General features: G+C 48.1%; 6 protein-coding genes across 6 annotated transcripts; 2 read left to right on the top strand and 4 right to left on the bottom strand.

The window, feature by feature from the left end:
- Positions 1-524: 524 nt before the first annotated feature.
- N7508_007201 (aminophospholipid-translocating P4-type ATPase NEO1) lies at positions 525-4,256 on the top strand (the record flags this gene model as incomplete). Its single annotated transcript, XM_058465265.1, has 1 exon — positions 525-4,256. One exon carries the CDS (start codon positions 525-527, stop codon positions 4,254-4,256), a length of 3,732 nt encoding a protein of 1,243 aa, XP_058319118.1.
- Positions 4,257-6,145: 1,889 nt separating this feature from the next.
- On the bottom strand, positions 6,146-7,149 carry N7508_007200 (putative MFS sugar transporter; the record flags this gene model as incomplete). The annotated part of the gene is made up of 3 exons (XM_058465264.1): positions 6,146-6,457; positions 6,607-6,744; positions 6,871-7,149. 3 exons carry the CDS (start codon positions 7,147-7,149, stop codon positions 6,146-6,148), a joined length of 729 nt encoding a protein of 242 aa, XP_058319117.1.
- A 1,107-nt stretch (positions 7,150-8,256) lies between these two features.
- N7508_007199 (uncharacterized protein) lies at positions 8,257-8,940 on the bottom strand (the record flags this gene model as incomplete). The annotated part of the gene is made up of 1 exon (XM_058465263.1): positions 8,257-8,940. One exon carries the CDS (start codon positions 8,938-8,940, stop codon positions 8,257-8,259), a length of 684 nt encoding a protein of 227 aa, XP_058319116.1.
- A 411-nt stretch (positions 8,941-9,351) lies between these two features.
- N7508_007198 (ribosome biosynthesis protein MAK16) lies at positions 9,352-10,450 on the bottom strand (the record flags this gene model as incomplete). Its single annotated transcript, XM_058465262.1, has 2 exons — positions 9,352-10,237; positions 10,341-10,450. 2 exons carry the CDS (start codon positions 10,448-10,450, stop codon positions 9,352-9,354), a joined length of 996 nt encoding a protein of 331 aa, XP_058319115.1.
- A 467-nt stretch (positions 10,451-10,917) lies between these two features.
- On the bottom strand, positions 10,918-12,759 carry N7508_007197 (uncharacterized protein; the record flags this gene model as incomplete). Its single annotated transcript, XM_058465261.1, has 4 exons — positions 10,918-11,890; positions 12,062-12,455; positions 12,513-12,574; positions 12,626-12,759. 4 exons carry the CDS (start codon positions 12,757-12,759, stop codon positions 10,918-10,920), a joined length of 1,563 nt encoding a protein of 520 aa, XP_058319114.1.
- Positions 12,760-13,223: 464 nt separating this feature from the next.
- On the top strand, positions 13,224-15,879 carry N7508_007196 (uncharacterized protein; the record flags this gene model as incomplete). The annotated part of the gene is given in 7 exon segments (XM_058465260.1): positions 13,224-13,721; positions 13,732-14,211; positions 14,263-14,463; positions 14,517-14,606; positions 14,656-14,706; positions 14,761-14,885; positions 14,934-15,879. 7 exon segments carry the CDS (start codon positions 13,224-13,226, stop codon positions 15,877-15,879), a joined length of 2,391 nt encoding a protein of 796 aa, XP_058319113.1.
- Between the last annotated feature and the right edge of the window lie 268 nt (positions 15,880-16,147).

The raw sequence follows: 16,147 nt of genomic DNA, 5'->3' as shown, positions 1-16,147 counted from the left end.
AAAAGTTGACGTTCCAATGAGTTTCAAGTACACAAATATATTGGGAATGGACGTCACCATTCAGCCCTACATTATATTCCCAGGTGACTATGGGATGATAATTTTTTGTCTTCAACATCTAGAGCCTGTATAGTAGACTTCATTGAGTATTTAGATGCAACAGATTACCTGATGTGCTCAGTGATCAGGGCTGATCTACTTAAGTACGGTGTACGGTCGATCTCGGATCAGTAGTTAATCCGAGTAATGCCAACCTTATGTGATTATATCAGCAGTGACATAACAGATGCACTCATGTGATTGCGTGGCCCCGACAAGGCAGTCACGAACATTTGTCTTTATATATTGTTCTTGATTTTGGCTTCATTTATAACTGGCGCTTCTTTGATATTGTTCTCACACTCGTTCACCATGCTCCAGACCAACTCCTAACCAATGCCGTGACTTGAGATGAACCTTTGATGCGAGGGCCAGCACAACGCTACAGCCATTGATCAACTAGCTTCAATCCCACGTTTCCGACAATGCCGTCGTCAGCCGACTACCTGCACCCCTCGGAACCCGTGCCAGACGACTTCTCAGACTCGGATGATGATTTAGACCTGGAAGAGCTTGACCCGGGCACAGAACAACCTCACGCATCCCGCGATTCTCGAGACTATACCGGCCGCAAACGAAGTTATGGACCAGGAATTGCACTGCGGAACTTGCGAGTCGGCGTGGGAAGCCGGTGGAGACGCAGTGCGTCTGGACAAGGAGACTTTGAGGAAGACACGGACGCCTTGCTAGAGAACCAGGAAGAGGAAGGCTTAAGGGGCTCACATGCGAGCTCGAGGAATCTTGCAGACGATGATGCGCCCCTTCTGAACCGGACAAGCTCGACCCGTATTTTCAATGACGACGAATCACCCAAGAAGGGCGGCTTCCTGGGATTCTCCGGATTTAAGACACCTGGCTTCCTGCAGGGAAATTCCATTAAGCTTGGATCAAACACGAGCGATTCATCAAATCAACCTCCCCGCGAAGTGCTTGTTGGGCAGTACCAGGCTGCCAAATACCCCGCCAACGTCGTCTCCAATGCCAAATATACCCCCTGGAGTTTCCTACCGCGAACCCTTTACAACGAATTCTCGTTCTTCTTTAACATATACTTCCTTCTCGTGGCTTTGTCTCAGGTCATTCCCGTGCTACGGATTGGTTACATGTCTTCGTATATTGCTCCTCTCGCCTTTGTGGTTTCCATATCACTCGGTAAAGAGGCACTTGATGACATTGGACGGCGTCGAAGAGATGCCGAGGCAAACGCAGAAGAATATTGCACTGTGTCGCTAAGCAGGTCTTCCCCAATGGAAGTGACGAAAAAGTCTCGTGACCTGAAAGTTGGCGATGTACTCAAAGTTCGGAAGAACCAACGCTTGCCCGCCGATGTGGTGATTCTGAAAAGTGTTTCGAACGACTCTGGTACTCCACGCCAATCACTATCAGCGGAGCCAGGAGCATCTACGAATTTGCTTGAATCTGACCAGGGATCTTCTGAACAAATTCATTACACTGCAGACAACTCATCAGCTGGTGACACTTTTATCCGCACTGATCAGTTGGACGGTGAGACCGATTGGAAGCTCCGTTTACCTTCTGTTCTGTCCCAATCAATACCCTTGAGCGTCTTCTCTCGATTGCAGATAACTGCCAGTGCTCCTGACAAGAGGGTAAACGAATTCGTTGGTACGATCGAGTTGAGCTCACCCCCTGGCCTTTACGATGGGCCTCAGCCAAACGACCCAAGGACGCCCGGCGAGGATCAATCCACCTCTTCAGCGCCTTTGACTATTGACAATACCGCTTGGGCCAATACGGTTCTTGCTTCCAACACTACTACCTACGCCGTGATTATCTACACAGGATCACAAACCCGCGCCGCTTTATCAACTTCCGCTTCCCGTTCAAAGGTCGGTTTATTGGAATACGAGATCAACAACCTCACCAAGATTCTTTGCATCCTCACACTCACACTTTCCATCGTTCTTGTTGGCCTGGAAGGTTTCGAGCCTACAAACGACAAGAAGTGGTATGTCGCCATCATGATCTATCTCATTCTCTTCTCAACCATTATTCCCATGAGTCTACGGGTCAACCTGGATATGGCCAAGTCAGTTTATGGGCGATTCATCCAACGAGACAAAGATATTCCGGGCACAGTGGTCCGTACCAGCACAATCCCCGAGGATCTCGGGAGAATTGAATACCTCCTTTCTGATAAGACGGGAACGTTGACTCAAAATGAAATGGAGCTGAAGAAAATACACGTTGGCACTGTGTCATACGCCAATGAGGCCATGGATGAAGTGGCTTCATTCATTCGTCAAAGCTTTGCGGGCAATGGCTTGACTACTCCTTCAACACCTTACGGAACTCAAGCTGGCCAGGCCACCGCTCCACGTACGAGGAGAGAGATTGGCTCCCGTGTGCGGGATATTATTCTAGCTCTTGCTCTCTGTCACAACGTCACACCAACCACCGATGAGGAAGATGGTCAGAAAGTAACAAGCTACCAAGCATCATCTCCAGATGAAATTGCTATCGTCCGGTATACCGAAGAGGTCGGACTCAAGCTTTGTTATCGCGATCGACAAAGCATTGCTCTGGAATCCGCCGACACCAAGCAAGTCGTCGTTCGCGTTCGTATTCTTGATATCTTCCCATTCACTTCTGACAGCAAGCGGATGGGTATAATCGTGCAATTCCAGCAAGATGACAAAGTGCTCGAGACATCGGGCCAAGATGACAGCGAGATCTGGTTCTACCAAAAGGGTGCTGACACGGTCATGTCGTCTATCGTGGCGAAAAATGACTGGCTGGATGAAGAGACAGCAAACATGGCCCGAGAAGGTTTGCGAACTTTGGTTGTTGGACGCAAGCGTCTTTCGTCGCAGCAGTATCAAGAATTTTCTGCCAAATATAGACAAGCATCCCTCTCACTACAAGGACGAGATGCTGGCATGGCCAAAGTCGTGACTGATTACCTTGAGCAAGACTTGGAACTTTCCGGAGTGACGGGTGTGGAAGATCGGCTTCAGCGTGACGTCAAGTCATCCCTTGAGCTTATGCGTAATGCAGGCATCAAGATCTGGATGTTGACTGGTGACAAAGTTGAAACCGCACGATGTGTTGCTATTTCAGCGAAACTCGTTTCTCGAGGCCAATACATCCACACCGTGACCAAAATTACAGATAAATCAACTGCCCAGGAAGCCCTTGACTTCTTGCGTAACAAAACGGACTGCTGTCTGTTGATTGATGGCGAGTCTCTGACTCTCATGCTTGGGCAATTCCGAACAGCATTCATTGCCGTTGCGGTCTTACTTCCTGCGGTGATCGCATGCCGATGTTCTCCCACCCAAAAGGCCGAGATTGCGGAATTGATTCGCCAACACACCAAGAAACGTGTATGCTGCATTGGCGATGGTGGCAATGATGTCTCTATGATTCAAGCAGCTGATGTGGGAATTGGTATTGTGGGCAAAGAAGGCCGCCAGGCATCTCTTGCTGCCGATTTCAGTATCACCCAGTTCCACCATATTACAAAGCTTCTCGTGTGGCATGGCCGCAACTCATACAAGCGATCTGCGAAGCTAGCACAATTCATCATGCACCGTGGTTTGATTATCAGCGTCTGTCAGACCATGTACAGCATTGCCAGTCACTTCGACCCCAAGGGGCTGTTCATCAATTGGCTCATGGTCGGCTACGCCACTGTCTACACAAATGCCCCAGTCTTCTCTCTCGCCTTTGATCGCGATGTGGACGAGCGTCTTGCCAATCTTTACCCCGAATTGTACAAAGAGTTGAAGACGGGAAAAAGCTTGAGTTATCGCTCGTTCTTTGGCTGGGTCATGATCTCCGTCTACCAGGGCGCAGTCATCCAAGGACTCTCACAGATTCTCCTGGACACCATCACCGGCCCACAACTTATCAGTCTTTCCTTCACAGCCCTGGTACTCAACGAGTTGGGCATGGTGGCCATCGCAGTCACAACCTGGCACCCAGTCATGATCTTCTGCCTGGTTGGCACACTACTTGTGTACGCAGGTAGTGTTCCCTTTTTAGGCGAATATTTTGACCTCAGCTACGTGATCACCCTCGATTGGTTATGGCGCGTTGTTGCCGTACTAGCCGTTGCCTTGGTCCCAGTCTGGGCCGGCAAAATGATTAAACAATCATGGCACCCACCAAGCTACCGGAAGGTCCGTGGTTAAATCGGAGCATTCGGTGCATTCGGTTTTTCTTCCTCGTTTAGACTTTGTTTCTCTGTCACCTTAGCTGCCACTGATCTTTCACGTGGCCTGTAAATCATCTTGAGCATCATACCTTGGAAATGCATCTAGCGTTGGTTACCATCTTATTTAAATAGTCAATTTACTCTAGTTGATCGAACTTATCAGATCTACCGAGAAAACTTGGTTTATATCCCGGTGTTCACAGTATCATCGTGATGTCAGATTCTAAAGTAATCTACTGCTGTCAACAGCCACGCTGGTCTAAGATTTGGGATTTCTCCACTTCTATATCGAAGCAAGCGAAATACCGAAAAGATAGTACCAACAAAGACTAAATAAGCCAAAAAAGAAGAAAAAAAAAAATCAACTTCTCCCATGTAGCAGACAAGTAACCCATCAGCCATGAGACACGATCCATATTTTACCCTATCCTTGGCCCTTTAGCCTCAAACAAAAGAACAGATCCAACAACCGTAGTCTTAACTCTCATAAACTCCTTTTCTAAAGCCTCTTTAATCTCCACCTCCCCATCACCAACATTAGAGAAAACCCCTCCGGAGTTTAAACGCTTCATAAGAAACCTCCCAAAAGGACTATATCTAACCCCCTTCCCAAGGACCGTAGACCCGTAAATTACGCCATCAGGTGCAAGGAATTTCCCCAGATTTTTAACTACCCCCATTTTCTCCGACACAGTCGCAGGCAAACAATGCAGCAAAAAGAAAAGCGAAATAGAATCAAAGACACCAGTCAAAGGTAAAGGGGCCATAAAATCTGCTTGCACAATATGCACATTCCCTTTCCTAGCCCTATCAAGTCGATTCGCAGCATGAGCCAAAGACTTTGGATTCAGATCCAACAGCGTGATTTGTGTTTCGGGCGGCGGGGCACTATTAACCAAGTAATACCCTGTTCCAGGACCGATATCCAGATGACGGGCTCGAAGGTTGTGTTTGTAGAAAGGGAGGAGGGTGGTTTTTGTTGGGCAGGACCAGGCTTGTTTGTTGCAGATTCCTAGCACCCAGAAGTCATACAGAGGCAGGAACCATCTGTAGACTGTTGTGCCTTGTTTGAGGGGTATTGGCATTCTCATGGAGATCAAGGGAGACGAGATGGCAATTGTGGAAGAGGTACGGCTTGGTGATATCTCTTTCAATATTGTACTATGCTTGTAGTGGGGCTTTTCGAATTCCTTTCATGCATTGTAGATCTATTTCTGATACATCAGATGGATACGGCAGTTTGTTGGTGCCATCAGCTCAAAAATAACATCGTGGCTAATATAAGACCTCACCGCCCTGTCTACCGCCTTGAAGTAGTATTACCTTTTTTTTTTTTTTTCATATTATAAAATATTTTTTTACGTGCAAGTACCTCCCTTACAAAAGTTACCCTAATTTTGGCTAACTGTAATCAAGGTAGTTGGAAAATGGACAAAGAGGAGGTAATCAAAAAGAAGGGGACAACGAAAGCTTCAAGCAAGGCAAAACTAATACATAAAACGGTACGTTATAGGCAGAAAGACTTTTGAGCTGATGGCAATAATAGACTGCCGTATGTGGATATGTGGGGCGGATAGGGATTGGAGGTTGACCTTGCATGATTTACAGTGAGGGATATGGTGTGATATCAGATCACCAAGTCAGATGGGAAGCAAAGCAAATTCAGCCCTGCTTATGGCTACATTGAGCGGGATTGAAGGGTCGGAGAAATATATTGACCCTAGTAATATAGATTGGGTATAACTCTGTGGATCAAAGATCAAAGTAAATGATAACTACATGACATCGGGAGCCACAAAACAAGAGCCATGCAAAAGGCAGATAACAACATTTCAACACAAATTGAGAACCGTACATTAAGCCCCACTATTTGTGAGGCTCCGACGAGAAGACCCTCAAGTGAAAACGCGACAAATTCCGAATAACCTGAGCAGTCTGCTTCATGTCACGCTTGACAAGAACAGAAGTCTGCAACGAGAAGAGCTCATCAATCTCCTCAAGAGACTTGTTCTTAGTCTCGGGCATAAAGAATTTCTGATAAACCCAGCCTAGAAGAGCAATACCACCATAGAAACCAAGGCTCAAAGTAATCCGCGTCACGGACTCCATCATGCGAGAGAAGCTATATAAACCGATGAAGGAGTATAGGAACAAGTTGGCATCGGCAGCGGTCATACCCTACGGACGCAAGTAGGGAAGACCTTAGAAGGCACAACCCAAGTCAGACAAGCGTACAAACCAAAGAAACCCATGGAGAGAATGATACCAGTGAGCTAAATACCCCGCACAGCTCTGGAGTGCGCAACAGGATCGATTTGATATCTCACACCGACGAGAACGAGACCAATGAAGAAGCCGGGCAGCATGCAGTTAGCCCAGTACCGATCAAGGAACTCATTGGCAGGCGAGAGAATCAAAGCACCAGCCACAACACCAAGAGGCATACTAGCATTAACAAGACTGTTCTGGGAAGAGTTCAAGCCTCAGTCGATGGGGAGGTAGAGAATGGCACCACTAATCAGCAAGTGGTCCAGACCAGACAGCATACCACCCATGCAAGCGAAAGCAACAAGGATTCAAGTGAACATGACCGGGTTAGACATCTTCAAATTAAAGCGCGGCGTGGGGAATGCACTAAGTTGCTCCTCCAGCTGGGCCAACTCTGCGTTCATAGCGGCCTCGTTGAGGTTCTCCAGCTTTTGGTCGGCGATGTCGTCTATCTCGTGGACGTCATTTTTTCCCTCCCTGTGTGAGTCCTGTGGGATCTCAAAATCTTTGGGTTTGGCTATGTTTGCTTTCAAGTAGAAGAGGTGTGGTCTACTAGACGTATAGAAGTATAGAAGTATAGAAGTAAAGAAGTAGAGGAACATGACACCTCAGTCGCAGCCGGGCAAAAAGAAAAAAAGAACCACCGAAGTTCGGGAAATCAAGGACTATTTGAGACAAACCAGTCCCGATGATTAGCACATACTACGCACGCGAGAGAAAAGTCAAATGTTACGGATCTGATCCTGGAGTACAGACTATGTGGATCGAGTAGAGAAACGGAGAGGAGAAGAAGGATCGGGTGCAATGGCCGGTCCGGGGCTGAGGGAAGAGAGTAAACGCGGTCACTCACCGGAAGCAAAAGCAGGAATAAACAGATCGGACTGAGAATGCGGAGGACCGGGAAATATAGAGAGATCGGAAGGAAGCACGAATTATAGGGCTTGTTGCGTCCAGGGCGCACAACCATGGTCTCAGATACAATTTACGTCTAGGCTTCGCAGGGAAAGTCTATTATCCTCCGTATGCAGTATTGAGTATACCTGAATATACTTGGCATACTCAGGGCATTCCATTCCAGAAGATTCCCGGCTTCCCGTTCGGCATCATAGTAGACGAGAGTATAGAGAAGAAATGCGGATAAACCCAATGTGGGAGACGGCTAACATCCCACGCGGGATAAATCTCCTCGGGAATAATCCAGGATGTGAGTAAGACGTGAAGCATCTAGTGTAGGAGTTGGGGTTCTCCAGAGAACTGCGTTATATCAGCGACACCTCGGCGACAAATAGTATGGAATCTGGAGAGAAGAAGAGGGTTTGGGCCAATGGGGTGCAGGGCCGAGCGCCATCTATGAAAATCACTTTCCGATATACAAGTACAAAAGCAAATAGGTATATGAGAGTATACTACGGAATATAACGGCCCCTCACACAGCAGACTCGGGGGGCAAACTGCGGGATTTTCCCCATGTCGAGCCGAGATGTGTCCTTGTTGTTTCTTGTAAACCCTGGACTAAAGTTGTCGCATACCTCGTATGTGATCTAAGTCTGGCTGTCTGAGTGGTGGTCTACGGGGTCCTTCCGGACTTGCAAATGGGACATGCACTGTACCCGGTAGAGGTCTAATATGTGCGATCTGCTCGAGTATGTACATAAAACAAAAAAACTCCCAGCGCCATGCTCGCGATGCAATGCATTTAATATCCTCACTCAGCGTCGGCCCATTCCACCCACTGGTTTCCTCACACTGGGATCGACATTGGGGCTAGGAGACCGGCCGCCCTGCAATCTGGCCCGCAACCGATCCTGCGCCGAGCCACCACCTGACCCGGCACGGTCGAGGTTGACACGGGCTTGGGCCGACTGATGCGATCCAGCACGCTGGCTGGGTAAGGGTCTTGCTCCTGCAGGGTGGAGGTTGCCCGGGGAGCCAGACTGAGACCGGGAAACGGGCGGGGAGCCGGAGGGAACGGGGCCAGGTGGTGCGCTGTTGGCGGCGACGAGAGGTGGTGCAGTGCCTCCGCGGCCACGACGTAGACTAGCGGTCTGTGGGTTCTGGGCTTGAGCTTGAGGCGCGGAATCACCCCAGAGATCGCCTAGACCGCCGCTGCGGCCGTAGCTGGGCTGTTGGCCACCGGAGAGTTGGGTAGTTGCGATTTGGCGCGAGGAGGGCGTCGAGACTGGGGCTTTAGGATCCTGAGGCAGCCATGGTGGGAAAGGCCGGCCTTTTTCGTTGTAATAGGCGCGGAGGGCGTTAGAGATGTGGGAGCAGTCTTCGTTCTCGGGGTCGTCGCCTTCGTCACCTAGGGTGATGGCTCGGCGGAGGTTGGTCAGACGAGAGCCTAGGCCAGAAATGGCCGAGGAGGTGGTCAGGGAGGAGAAGTATGAGCTCATGGTGGGTGGTGTGGTTGTTTGGAGTGAGCTTCAATGCGGGGCGGCACGAGCGAGCTTGACCGGTGGAGACCCAATCCGCAGATGATGGAGCTGATGCAGATGATGTAGGCGAGGGATTGGAGATGGAAGAAGATGAATTGTGGCCTTTCCTTCTATTAGACGGATCTCTCCTCATGTTCAAAGGAAGATGGGATAACCCGTAGACATTAGTCGACAGGTGGCACGTGATCGGTTTCATCTTAACGAGTGGAAAGTAATTGAATTTAAAGAATTTGAAGGTAAAGCTGAGGAATGTTATTTTTGTACAAATAACATTGGACTTGGATCGTAAAATGGATGCAATAGGGTATCCCGATCACTACAAAATGTAACACAGAACCCAAACGCCATGCACAGGTGAACTTTTCCTCCTTATGCCAGCTCCTTGCCGGCACCTTCGGTCTCGTACTCAATCTCAATGCGAGGTCCCTTCTTGCGAGGCTTGGACTGAGGAGCAGCAGCCTTCCGCTTAGCACTAGGCTTAGGCTTCTTCTCATCCTCGCTAAGCTCATCCTCACTGTCCTCATCGCTCTCATCCTCATCGTCATCGTAGTCGCTGGAATCAGCCGAGTCATTGCCCAGCCAGTCCTCCATATCCTCGAGATCTTCCTCCTCATCGAGATCACTGACGTATTCAACCTCACCAACACCCTCTTCCTCTTCCTCCTCGAGCTCGCCATCATCCATGTCCACATCACGCTCACCGTCACCAGCGCGCTCAAGACCACGGAGAACCTTCTTCCAGATGCCCTCTTCAACATTGAGCGGCCGGTCACCATAAGCACCGCTGCGCAGACGCTCAATAAGCTCACGCTCAATAGCGCGCTCAACCTTGGCAGCAGACAGAGCCTTGCGCTCACGGGTCTCCTCACGCCGACGGATCTTAGGAGCAAGCTTAGGCACCACCTTCTCTCCAAGACGCTCATCCTCCTTGGCAATGTTCTTCATGCGGATGTTGACCTGCGTCAGGCGGGTGAGACGCTGCTTGCACTTGTGAGTGAGGAATTTGGGCCAGTAGATCAAACGCTCGTCAAGCTGTTCGAGGGCCTTGGCGTAGTTGGAGGACAGGCGCACACGCTCCCACCATTTGCTCGGCATGTGGGCACGTTCGACGGTCTTCATGTACAGGTACATCACGCCTGTTTCGGGGTCGGTTCGCACTGTCGCATAGCGCGAGTTGGCTAGCGGACAAGACTGGCGGTTACAGAGACCGCTGACATTGTATTCATTGCGACAAAAATTTTGGTCTTTCGTCGTCCTATCGAGAAAAAAGTCGATCGTTAGCGGCTTTTCCTGATTTTCGTCTGTCTGCCAACGCAAATTCAAATACGATAGGCGTTTCAGTGGTAAATAGAACTCACTTGAGCTTGTAAGAGCAGAATTGCTGGTTAATAACCTGCCACACAATTTCGTCGGACATGATGGGCGACAGTGGAGTGGTGGCTGTAGTCCAGATGTTGCAGATGTTCATGGGAGAAAAAAAAGTTGGCGATCACGTGAGGTGCTTATCGATAGGCGCAACGTCACTGGAGGATCTCATTTTTCTCATTGCCAGTGTGGATGCACTTTAGATATAGCAATTGTGCTATTATATAGGGTCTGTCACTTCATAAATTATTGTGTGCCTAGTTCTGCCATTTCTTAGAATTTATATCTAACCGTATCACACCTGTCACCCTGTTGCTAGGATCAACCGGACCCACTTGCTACCTATATATCCACACCCACTCCATGCAGTTTGTACTCCTTGAACAGGCCTTCTGTGTAGTAAATCGAATCAACCTGCTGGCAGTCCTCATCCTTTTAATTATCAGATTGCAGATATTGAGTGCCTACAACGAATCGGTCTCTCCTAAGTACTGTGCCTTACATACTCCGCTATGTAGCCATGCCCTGAACTACACACCCGAATTATATTATGCTACCTCATTACAGAAATCACCCTGCATAACCATGTACACTGGAATTGCGAGTCAACCTCCGCAACCGTTTCCCAAAGAGATATATAGGAAGCCCCAGAATCATTGGTCCAATCGTCAACCCAAACTCTACCATAGCAGGCACGATGAAACCCCTCCGTGCCGCCAGAGGCATGACCCAGTAACTCATCACGAACCCACAAGTGTTCTTAATAACAGTAGCAACAACCATAATCTCACCAGAGATTGGTTTATAGCAGTCAACAGCGTATGCAATAGCTATCGTAGGAACAGTGGTCACGCAAAGCCCACTGAAGCCATAACCGACAACTAGCACAACAGGCCAGTCCCAGAGTCGATCATAACCCAGCCCGCCAATCACAATACCGACGACAGTAAACATGAGATAGGGAATAAGAGCTGGCAGGCGCATCTCTGCTTCTCGTATCCCATTATTCTTCTCCGTGGCTCTCACAGCAATCCAGTCGGAAAATGGACCCGCGGTAACAAGACCAACCAAACCACCAACGACGAAGGCAAAATTTGAGTATCCCACACTCGATGGCGAGAAGTTGTATGGAGGGGCGCTGAGGATGGCGGATTCTGTCAAGTTCCAGAATAGGAGGACGTTGGCGGGGCCGGCTACATTAAGTGCTGCCCAGAGGATGATTGGGAAAAGAAATAGGCGAAATGGTGAGATGATATCTCGGAGTAAAAATGATTTCCATGCTGGCTCTGGGGCTTGCCAGAGCTTGAACTGGGATCTGGATGGTCTGCCGGCGCCCACAATGTTGCTGCGTTGTTCGATACTCTCGAGCTGCTCTGTTTCTACTTTGCTAGTATTGTGAGCGGCCAGAGCTTCACATTCAAGCCGAGAGGTTTCTGGTTGTGTGTCTCTGCGGAACCTGGTTTCTGGGAAGCAGCATAGGAGGGTGATAAAGTTGAAACAAGTGAGAGCTAGGGATAGCCAGAAGAAGCTTCGCCAGCCATATCTGAACAGTAAATATTAGTTTCATATTATCCGGCATTGTGAAATGCGGAAATGCGGGATGTTCACCTTTGCCCAATATTGCCTGAAATGATAGGACCAATAAACAAACCTAAGAAGTACCCCATGCTTTCAAATGTCAGAGAAAGCTGATAGTAAGAGAGATTACACTCACAAATACACACCCGTCCAAAGACCCCTCTCATGAAGGAAAAGCATATCTGCCACAACTTGCACTAAAAGCGTCTCACTAGTAGCAGTAGCAATTCCATTCACAACACGTGCAGCCAGCATGCTGCTATAAGACACGGCCAAAGCTTGCCATATGCACGAAGCAATGCCCAGCAAGCAGAAACCGAGACTCGTCAGACGCCGACCGAAGATATTGGAACAAGGAACGATGATAAAGTTGGCAAATCCAAGAGCTAGTACACATGCTCCTGTCAAGAGACTAAGCTGTGTATCATTGAGCTGGAACTCGGCTGCAAATAGAGGAAACATTGGTCCCATCGATAAAGCCGATTCCACAGAGACGAAGAGGAATAGAAACTGGGTAGTTATAACCAGGTCTAGTTGGATAGCACGGTTAGCTAGTGCAGATAACATATTGCGAACTGTATACTCACATTTCCATGGCTTGGACCAGTTCAAGGGGTCACTCGGATCTTGCGATGGACAGGGATTGAGTCTGTTCTCATATGAGTATGAATCGGAATACATAATAGTTCAAATGACTCACTGTATATCATGATTGGCCCCGTGTGTCAAATGGATGCCCTCGCCCTCTCTCATCAAGTCTGTTCCAGGGATGATATCTGTCTGGACAGTGCTGGTAGTCTGTCTGATAAAAAATTCCTGAGATAGAAATGTCATGTTGGTCTCTTACTTCGGTATCAGTCCCTATGCAGTAGAATGTCTCAATGGAATGAAGAAAATCCCCAAACAATGGGCCACCTCGCATAATATCCACTCCAGGGATAGCTTCCCCCATTTACCCCAGAGTTGATAACGCGGGGCCACCATGACAAGCTGAGCTTAATCTGCTTTATTGGCTTAACGTGCGTGTTCTGATTTGCAGTGAGGGTGTTCGCCTTCGGTCCCGCGTTTTTGTGGGACACACACGACATGCGGGACACCCGGAACTTGGACTTGTATTCAACGCACGGCGGACACACGGATTAGCTCGACCCCTAAGCAATTGATTTGTTCAGAAGTGTTGCAGGGTCATCATCAGGATTTGAAATTCCCGTTTTTGCACCGCCACACCCCCGGACTGGCTTCGCCACGTCTGCACCTCTCATCCCCACAACTCACATCTAACACACTTCACATCAAATATGCCCAGCGAACGTTTGCGAACCAAACGTGAGCGTCTGTGCTCTTGGTGCTCAAAGACTTTTTCAAAGGATGAACACCTGGCACGCCATGTGAGAACACATACCAGGGAAAAGCCCTTTATCTGCCCGATTTGCAGAAAGCCGTTTAGTCGTCAGTATGTTCTATCTCTTGTGTCCACAGAAGGAGGTCAGAAAAACACTGAACATTGTCTCAGTGATTCGCTTTTGCGACATATGAGGTGTCATCCCTCCAGCGTTCTGCAAGAGGGAGTAGAGGCAAGAGCAGCCATGGACAATACGAATGATGCACCGCAGAAATCCCACAACCATCAAGTGTCTTCATATGGACAGTCACCCGATTATAGGGAGCTTCCGACACCCCCGCATCAGTCATCTGCAGTTGGATCTGAATACCCAGGCGGAATCAATACTCGGTCGACATCCTATTCATTTGCCAACCAAGCCACAGCCACGTCCGATTTTCAAGAGGTCGCCCCAGTACAACTAGAAGAACAAAGAAAAAAATACGCCGGGATTTCCAACACCCGGATCTCAATCCCGACTGACAACCCTCGATTCATCTTTCGCCGATCTCACCCAGCATGGTTCTTGGATGTTTGAAGACTCTAATATCCAAATACCAGCCTGGTTTGCAGACGATGACTTTGATTTGAGTGCTTTGAATTCAGAGATTATAATGTCAACCACAAAGTGGCTTCCAGGGCATCTATCGAATTCTCAGAATGAACCAACGGTCCCAATTATCCAGCCTCAAGAGGAAGACAACACTCCACCACGCGAAGAGCTTATACGTACTCATTGGCATACCTATATGGGTCCCACGTGGCTAGGTCTATCCAGAACCGGCCATATCACCCCTGAAATGATACCCGAACAAACCCAAGTGGACGAAGCCTATCGAGCTAGCTTGGCTGTTAAGCTTCAACCAGACATACCGTTTTTACCTCTTCCATCGACAGATTTCTTGGTAAGCTTGGACTTCACGACCAGATATCTGCTCCACCCTCTAACAAACTAGAATTTATGTATTCAAATGTATTTCACGAAATTCCACCCTGTCTTTCCGATTGTTCACGCACCAACCTTTCGCCCATCCTCGAAAAGCTCTTTACTTTTACTGTCCATCTGCTCTATTGGAAGTCTATTTGTGGGATCATCCTATGCCGCCTCTCAAGGGATGAAGATATTTGAGACGCTAAACAAAGCGATTCTATCATCGGTACGCAACAGATCGTATGATTGAGTTGATGGATACCGGCTGACTTGCTGTAGTGGGAGGGGTACTTTTCACGCCAAGGACTGGAGACCATAGCTATGATCCAGGCAGCTCTTATAGGGCAGACTTTTGGGCTGCTGTCCGGAGTAGGTCAACCTTTGTACTCACAGCTAAGCAGCTAACCATTACGAACAGAGGCAGAAGGATTTGCTTATCGCCCAGACGTTTCACGGGACACTTGTAGTTGTAAGTGGAATATTTCTAATCAAGTTGACGAAGAGCTAAGTCATTGTACTTTAGTGGGCAAAAAGAGTTACTGGGTCTCAAATGATGAAGAAAGCATCAGAATACGTGAGCCTAAGTGACATCACCCACACACCAGAAAGAGCATGGAAGACATGGATTCAAGCGGAAGAACGGAATAGGTGAGTTTGTTGCACCATGGGCTGATTAAATTTCTAATAGCTTCCAAGGCTTCTTGCGGGTATCCATATCCATGATGTCGAAATCTCGGAACTGTTCATTTCAGATCCATATTTTCGTCACTCGCCATCTAAGCTTCCCCTTCTGTCTGATGATGAACCCTGGCTAGCGAAGACAGCAAAAGAATGGTCACAAAAAATGATTACGCATCTTTCAGGATCGCATTCATATGCTAGCAGTTTACGACCATCAACCAGGATTCCTGATGAACTGAGCTTTTCAAAAAACACCATGACCAACGGTTTCCATACCTACTTGGAGCTGGAGAGTCTCGCAGCTTCAGCAATGGAAGCCAAAAGCACAGCCAATTTAGAACAACAGAGTTCCTACGAAAATGCTTTGATAAATCTTTACGAAACCAAAATATCCCCGAGCGGAGCCCAAAACGCCGAGACCTACTCTCTTGCTGTACTGTGGCATTCTGCTTTCATCTCATTACATGCAGACATCAACCGAATAGAATTGGCAATCGGAAAAGAAGGTCTCACTGAATCCGAAAACCAAAGAGAGTACATACGAGAATGGGCCTCATCACCAGATGGGCAACGATGTGCACTTCACGCGGCAATCATTCTCCGCGAACTGCAGAAAAGCCCAATCGGAACAGAGCCTCCAATACATATTCCTCGAATTATATTTCGAGCTGCAGTTATCTGGTTCTGTTACACGGAATTTGGCGCGGAGATGACAAATAATTGTCATCCGAGCGTTGAGTTCCCTGAATTGCAGAAAATTGGAATTAATTGTCAGCGGCTGACATTCGAGGCGAATGGATTCAAAGTGCTGCGACCTACTATCTCAGAGTCGAGTACATTCTGTGGGTTGGTTGATGTTTTACCTCGTGTTGGGCATTGGGGTGTTTCTCGTCTTTTTACTTCAATATTGAATTTGCTTGTTCCGGATTTCAAGGATGATGAGAGGTATCTGAGGTTGTGAGTATTGATAATTATCATATCAATATTGTATAACAAAGAATGGAAGTTCAAATCTTAATTAAACAGCATGCTGTAGACGCTAAACTTCTAATGAGAGAGGATCTTGTTAAGTATCTTAGTTCCCCTCCTGCAAATTCACTTTCCTTGTGTCAGTGAAATGTATAGTGACGAACGACTTTGTACAGAATGGCGGCCTTGAATAAACTAAGAAAGTGTGGACCCTCTACCAGATTGAACACTCCCCACATTCTACTAGATGACCGAAATGT

Source organism: Penicillium antarcticum, assembly GCF_028974205.1.
Source record: "Penicillium antarcticum strain IBT 31339 chromosome Unknown utg000006l_segment0_segment0, whole genome shotgun sequence".
NCBI classification, from domain to species: domain Eukaryota; kingdom Fungi; phylum Ascomycota; class Eurotiomycetes; order Eurotiales; family Aspergillaceae; genus Penicillium; species Penicillium antarcticum.
Note: the sequence above shows the minus strand (reverse complement) of the source record. Positions and strands in the feature narration are given on the sequence as shown.